The following is a 7,495-nucleotide window of genomic DNA, read 5'->3' as shown; positions in this document are numbered from 1 at the left end:
AAACTCTTCTTGATCTTAGATTCAACATTTTTGAGTTATTACTGGATAAATGATATTTAATGACATTAATGTTGATTTTCTTTGACTTTTTTTGCAGATCCATATTAATTGAGAAAACATTTGATTGATTGATCCTAGATGAGATTGATCATTAGGACATGCAGCACGGAAGCACACTATGAAAGAAAACACTGACACAGTGCCAAGCTAAAGACAGACGGTGTGTTTTCATTGTGTTTCAATGGAGCACATTTCAAACTAAATGAATGAAATAGCCACAAAGGGCTATAAGCCGAAAAGCCATATTGGGGGTGTGTTTGTTGTGGGTCCTAACAGCTGAGAGGATGAAACTGTTCCTGCCCCGTTTGTTTGGAATACAGGGGGCTACACATCTCCTGAGGGCACGAGCTGCAAACAGCTGCTCAGGATGTGTGTGGTGGAGTCCTGTGCACTTTCACCGGCTTCCTTCGCTGCCCACTGACCGTCGAGCTGCTGGAGGGTGGAGCACTGCACTCCGCACAGCTTGGACCCAAGGGTGATCACCCTCCGCAGCCCGACCGCAGAGGGGGCCGGCCCTATAGTTCGCTCCGTGGCTGAGGAAATAAGTAACTGACTGATCAAAGATGCACCATTGGTCAGTCGAGTGAACTACGTCACCGAGGGGAGTCAGAGCATACGGTCGCGTTCAAAACTCGACACGGACATCGCTCGCTGCAGTGTTGAATCAGACTGTCGGTGGATGTGAGCATCACTGGAGAAATGGAGCTGTTTGACATTCTGCTCTCTTTTAAGGAGGAAGTCCACAGTCATGTGAGGATCCACAGAGGATGTGGGGCTGCATGCAGTTAAGGAAGAGGAGAAGTCCACAAAGAGGATCCTGGAGCACGCCCCCTGCCTTCCTAAGTGACCGTTGTCGGTGTATAACACAGTCATCATCCTCAACTCAAACACCGGATGTTGACTGGAATAGATTTCTTTGAGTAAATGTTGATGATCCCAGTTTGTCTAGACAAAGTGGAAGTGAATGTATTGATGGCCTAAGCTGTCCTGGTTCAGTGCTGCCTCCTTCAGTGGATGTGAAGCTTCTCCCCACATCAAAAATGTTTAAAAATATAAGTTAAAGAGCATTATTTGTGATCACCGACCAGTCTGACTCCCTCTTAGTGGCAGAATTAGGGTGAAGTGGTTTTCAGACATATAACGAGCCAATAATGAGTGCTAAAACCACTAGGATGGGATCTAGTTCACACCAGGTTGGGATCCAATGCATACGATGGACCTCAGGGCACGCTAGGTATGACACAGACACACAAACACGTGTTTGGACAGAACAAAGCTTTATTTCTGGCCATATGTAGAATGGGACAGCCTTGTTGAAAAACAGACCCCCCCCCCTCTGAAATGGGACATTACCATTGTTCATCACTGATGGTATGCACCACTTCTGATAAATACAATTCAGTGGTACATTAGGTTAAATCAATTCAATGAAAAAGTTTTTTTGATCACCCATTTCCCACCGTTATCAAATAATCAGAGAACAAACTCAAATGTAGTTTTTTTCAATTGACCAGAATGGAATGCATTCACAATGCAGAAGTTTAAAGTAAGAGGTGAAGGCCACTGCTAACGTTAAACATGATGTACTCAAGCAGAAGTAGATATCGGAAGCTGATAGAAAATGTTGAATGCAGTGACCCTTACGACCCTTTCAGAGCGATCGCCACGTCAGTGTTCTCAGCTGACGGACAGAGCGCTCGCTGAGTCGGACACCTCCGTGTTGACCTGAGCCGAGATGCTGGCGGGTGTTACATTCAGGTGGATGTCATACTGCTGGTCCAGACCCAGATAGCTGTCACTCATCAGGTACAGTGTGTAGATGCACCTGGAAGCACACGGCACCATACAAATGAGGCATTATCTAATGGTGAATTTAGGAAAATCTACAGACACAAATACATAAACGTGTATTTTGGTTGTTTCCATCCACTAGTCTGAAAGAAGAAATGTTATGGGAGCTATATGGATGGAAAACAACGTATTTGCCTTAAATCTTTCCATTTTGTAAAGCTGCTTACTTTCCAGCCTTCTCCGGTGTGAAGAAGGCCAAAGACACCGCTGTGCGGTTGCGCACGTATCCGACGCGTTTGACAGCCAGCAGCTCCTTGCGATCCACCTCTCCAAGGACCAGGAACCAGCCTTCATCCTTCGCCTTGGGGAACCTGGGAGACTGGGCCTTACTGTCCTGCCTCCTCTGAAATCACACACACATGGTACGGTGTGTACAGGGCTTCACCTTAAAAGCCAACCCGCCGTTAACACTGCACTGCTACACTCACAGAAATACATTATTGATCAGTTAATATTCCCCGCAATGCAAAATGACCCAAAACTATATAATGCTATAAACTATAAGCTTTTTAAGGCAACAAAAGATAGAAACACTGAGTCACCACCTTCTGAGCTCAGCTTCCCGTTACACTACAGAGACGACCTCTGGTGGCGTCTGCTGGTCACTACAACACGTCACGTCAATACGGCATCGTAGAAATAGGAGTATTTATGACGGTATTGAAATAAATACACTGAGCTCTCTAAATACCCTGGTATACTGTAATACTGTAATACTGCCCGAGCCTACAGAGGTTACACACTCAGCATATCAAGTTGGTCTCAGCTGACCGGCCTTTACCTGATCTCTACCATGACAGGGAGATTCAGCAGAAAGGTTATCATGCTACACATAATAATAGAGCTGTAAAAGCAATCAGGTTTATTATAATCAGTGAGTTTGTGCTTCATCTGCAGTATTTATGACGTTTTATTCCTGTAAGTTAACTCCTCATGTGTAGAACGTATTGCTTCTGGGCACACGGACCTTCTGCTGGCCCACGTTGATGCGTGTCAGCGACACCTGCAGGACGTACTCCTGGTCAGCATGGACCTCCAGCCAGCTGCTCTTCTCCTTCCGGTTGGGTCGTGCTGCTGGCAGGAGACGCTCCGTCTGCTCCTGGCTGTCCTCCCACCAGCCCTTCACGCTCATCTGGACCTCCAGCACTGGGAGACAACTCAGGAAGGACCAGGCCTGAGGAGGGCGGGCGAGAGAGAAGACATTCACATCATATCTCGTTATCAACAAAAATAAGACCAGAAATGCCTTCTTTCCGTGGATTCGCAGGATAATAGAATGTTCACAAAAAAGTAGTCGTATATTTTGATGATTATCGTGATAATACTGTGAATTGTAATTATTTTGGCTGGATACTTGTGACCTGAATATTTTATGCCGTCTCATATTTCGTCACCAGAACCTCATTCTTCCAACTCTGCAATATTGTGAAAGTAAGCGCTTTCTTGTCACCACCTGATGCTGAGAGATGGCTACAAGCTTTTGTTGCCTCAGATTAGATTACTGTAACGCTTTGTTCTCCCATCATATAGAAGCCATAAACTTCAAAAGATGTGCTGCCCGTATTTTCACCCCCCCATCGCATCATAACTCACACCAGTTTCCTGTCCACTCCAGCATTGAGTTCTGCGCCCCATTATAGCCCACCCAACCTCCACCAGCCCCCTGACTGTGAAAGCACCCGGTCTGCTTCTTAAAAGACGCCTTTTTAATCATGCTTATAACAACAGGGCTCCACAGAAAGGGTTGCCAGGTTGCCGTTGACATTCAAAGGCGAATAATTGGTTGCCAATTTGCAGCAGACGGAAAAGCGTCCAACCCGAAATAAAGAAAACCTCAGAACTTTTTGTAAAAAGCAGTGATGATGTTATTGTAGAAAACATGTAGATAGGAGCCCAAACAGATAATAAAGGCAGTTCTAGTCTATCATACAGCAGTTGTTATAATGGGGATTGTCAAGATATTGTTGTAGAAACAAAACAAAAAACGATTTTTGGATGAAACGCTGGACTGAAGCCTCCCCAGTTGTTGCTTCTCTGCCAGAAAAAGGCGCCGCGGGGACAGAGGGCCTTAGTGATATTTAAATGTCGATGTTACAGTCAGCAGCGGGATGTGGGATGTGTTGATGTGTTTATTCGTGTGTGCTGAAGGATCTGTTTTAGAGACGATGGAGAAGCAAAGGAAGTTGTTTGACAGTGGGGGGAAAGTTGGACTAACCTCTAACATCAACTAACATCACAAACAAACATGCAAATTGATGACAAAGTATCAGATGAACCCGAAGGAGAAACAAAACCCGACATTTTTGACATTTTGGGAGGCGAAGGAACCCGATGCAAAAATAAACAAAGCATTTATTTTGGTTGCTGGAATTAACTAGAAGGATTTTTTTTTCTTAATCCCTCAAAATATAAGGTGACTCAAAATGACAAACAAACGCTGATGTCTGATTGGCAGCTAATTTGAAAAGAGAATTAATTATTTAAGCCTCGACATTTGTTGCCTGTTCTGTACCTGCAATCTTATGCCAAATGTTTTGGTTTTGGTAAGTTGACTTCTGCTTGAGGTCGAGAACATTCCTTTGCAAATAAAACATATTATTATTATTATAACAGAGTTTAAGACGTAGCTGTGTTGTGGTTTTTAATAAATTTTGTTTGAAATCACATTGATTTGTCATTCTGTTTTATTGTTTTTTATTCTGCGTGCTTTTGTTTGCTTGCATTTAATGCTTTTTTGACGATATTTGACGGTTGCCTTTGGGTATGAGTTCGCCTCAGAAGAATCATTCCCTCTTACTTCAAATGTTCTCTTATGACATGAAGGGTGCTCAGAAAGGAAGATTAAAAAAAAAAAAAAAGAGAATGTGAATTTGAAGATGGACAGCTTTTGTCCAGTAAGTCTGCCACTTGAAAGCATCTTGATTCGTCCTAACACATGCTGGTCACTGCTCTTAAGAGTTTTAAGGAGAATTTAACATTTTGCTCAACCCAGAAGCCCTACAACGAGGAAGACATAAGGCACAGAGAAAGTGACAGGAATAATCGTGTGTGTGTGTGTGTGTGTGTGTGTGTGTGTGTGTGTGTGGAGGGCCGGGAGGAGTGAAGCCTCTCTGGTTAACCCAGCAAAAGCTATTTATGTGAGGATTACTCTCCCTGGGCAAGTCAGACAGGAACGCTGCTGCACATCTAATGATTTAATTAGAGAGGCCGCCACATTGTGGGGGGGGGGTGGGGGCGGCGGAGGAGTAAAGGTGGGGAAGGAGGAAAGCGGGGACACTGATTGGGTGAAGCCACAGGGCCTGCCGTCGTGCCCGGACACTCTCATTACTGCTGCAATTAGCACTTAAATTGGAGCTGTAAAGCCCATCAGTGGAGATCCTGGAGGTATCTGAGACCACAGTGCCAAGACCGCTCGTGGCACGTCACGGATAATGATGTGAGATAGTGTGCAATCTGCATGCACTCAATATGGAAATAGGTCCATTCTAAAGATCATTTGTGTAAAATGTACAATATTAAATTCCTTGTTTCTGTATGAAATCATCATTCTCCAATGTACATATTTATCCAATTTTGATGGACCCTCATATTTCAATTTAAATCTTACCTGGGCAATTTGACCTGACTGAAACTCTTGGCCGACGATAGCGGCGAACACGCTCTCCTTTCCATTGCAGGCGGCGATCAGCTCAGGAAGTCCTTCGATTGGCAGGTTGAAACCCACGTTGCTCCTCCCCTTCCTGTCTGCCCATTTCCTGTGAAGCAAGAGAGAGAAGCAGCATCGCATCAAATCCTACCTCATGCTTCCTGTCGTCTCTCAACCAGGCGGCAAAGCTCATGGTCCTGAGTGAAAAGTGAAGCCGAGGCTGAAGTGCCTTAAACTTGCATTTTCTCTACCAGCCCTTCCTGCTATGGAAGCCTCAACAACCTGAGGCAGATCTACAAGCTACACACTGCTGAACAGGACTTCTAGCTTTGCCTGCGGTGACGTGACGGCGTATACCTGAACAGATAGAGGTGTTGCTGTTCCACATGTGGCAACGTCAGTAACGAGGAGTCGTGCAGCCAGCGGCCCTGGATGATCATCTGCACCAGGTTGCAGATGCTGATGGCCGTAACCAGCCAGCCTTCATTAGCAGCTACGTCCAGCATCGCCTGAGAACGAAGCACAAACCTCATCATTTCTTTGTAGGAGTTTTTTTAGTCCTCATCGGCCATTTTGTTTGCGTAAAGCTTCGGGGTGGCTTGGAGATCCCCCCCCCACAGATGTAATTTATCAATACATTTTGCTCTTTCACTCTCCAAGTGTGACAATCATCTGAGGTTATGTGCGTCATGTGTTGCAATTCGATACGCAATGCCAAAGAGACAGAGTGTAGCCAATGTGAGGCTGGCGGACAGTCATGGATGGGAGGAAGCTCAACCCCGAGAACTACGGACAGTCCGTCAGACCAATGCATTGACTTTACAGGGTAAGTATTGATAAAAAAATATATATAAATGAATTCATTTAAAACAACTGTAACGAAACTGAAGAGCAGAATCATAAACGGTAGCAGCAGGACACAAGAAAAGTAACCACATCCATGAGCCATGCAATATCACTGCCAGATACACAGCATGGCAAATCACAAGCACATGTACACACACACGCACACACACACAGATCCTGAGCTGTGGACAATGGCTTACAGACGTTAAGGCATGGTCCGAACTTCAAACGGCACAGACAAAGAACCTACATAAACACCAGCTAGCGTATCACACCTCAGATCCTTAACAACCTGCACGGCCAGGTCGCCCAATCAAGTCGACGGCTCGTTGTCAACGTTAATGGCTCGAAGAAGTCGACCTGTTGTTCAAGACCTGGTCTCAGACCCCCCTTTAGATGCCAGGCTGTGGGAGTCCTGGGTGTTAGATCTAACCCCAGAGCATCGTGTTATTTATGAGATGGATCAGCAAGTTCAGCTACAAATCACCTACTAATGTTTAACATCCCCTTATTCTCTGCTTCATGTACAGGACAGCGCCGCTTCCCAACATGTGCAATACATAATTCAAATCTATTAGGTATGTATTCCTCTTTGACCTTTTTACATCCCGTTGTGATCATTAAACGACTCTGAGCTGTTGTTTAGCTGTTTATTGTGCCACTAACCGGGGGCTGTGCAGTTTGATTTTATTGTTTTCTTTACTCAATTAAATCCAAAGCGGCAGAAACAAGTAAACGACTGGTGTTTCTGTTGCGACCTTCCTGCTGCCTTTAAAAAACTTGGTCAGGGGTGTGCAGCAGATTCGGGAGGCGGACGGACCTTCAGGTAGCTATAGCGACTCCAAATAACCCACTGGAGAATTGATCCGGCGAGGAGTCCCCCGGGATCATATTAAGGTCAGCTACCTGTTTTGGTTAAGCTAATCCAGGTACTTTAGCAATTTGGGTGTACGAACACAAAAGTAGTGTTTCATTTGCAGGGATCCCTGAATATGTTACCACAGCTTTCTCTGACATGTTGAACCAATCAGTTTAGTGCTCAGCGTTTGAGACGGTTAACCCCCAGATCCTCCTTTCCACCCTCCACGAACT

At 45.0% G+C, this 7,495-nt stretch overlaps 1 protein-coding gene across 2 annotated transcripts in view; it reads right to left on the bottom strand.

Moving 5' to 3' along the window:
- Nucleotides 1-1,318: 1,318 nt before the first annotated feature.
- Nucleotides 1,319-7,495, bottom strand: part of ascc3 (activating signal cointegrator 1 complex subunit 3) — a 113,397-nt gene continuing 107,220 nt past the window's right edge. For both annotated transcript variants that reach the window (XM_084028024.1, XM_084028025.1), the window contains exons 38-42: nucleotides 5,915-6,066; nucleotides 5,519-5,666; nucleotides 2,879-3,085; nucleotides 2,079-2,254; nucleotides 1,319-1,885 (exon numbers count right to left, since the gene is read on the bottom strand). In XM_084028024.1, the coding sequence (XP_083884150.1) occupies nucleotides 1,738-1,885; nucleotides 2,079-2,254; nucleotides 2,879-3,085; nucleotides 5,519-5,666; nucleotides 5,915-6,066 (831 nt within the window). In that variant the 3' untranslated portion in view covers nucleotides 1,319-1,737. The remainder of the gene's footprint in view (nucleotides 1,886-2,078; nucleotides 2,255-2,878; nucleotides 3,086-5,518; nucleotides 5,667-5,914; nucleotides 6,067-7,495) is intronic.

Source organism: Eutrigla gurnardus, assembly GCF_963514095.1.
Source record: "Eutrigla gurnardus genome assembly, chromosome: 14".
NCBI lineage: Eukaryota > Metazoa > Chordata > Actinopteri > Perciformes > Triglidae > Eutrigla > Eutrigla gurnardus.
The sequence above is the reverse complement of the archived record's forward strand: the minus strand, read 5'-3'. Positions and strand labels throughout refer to the sequence as shown.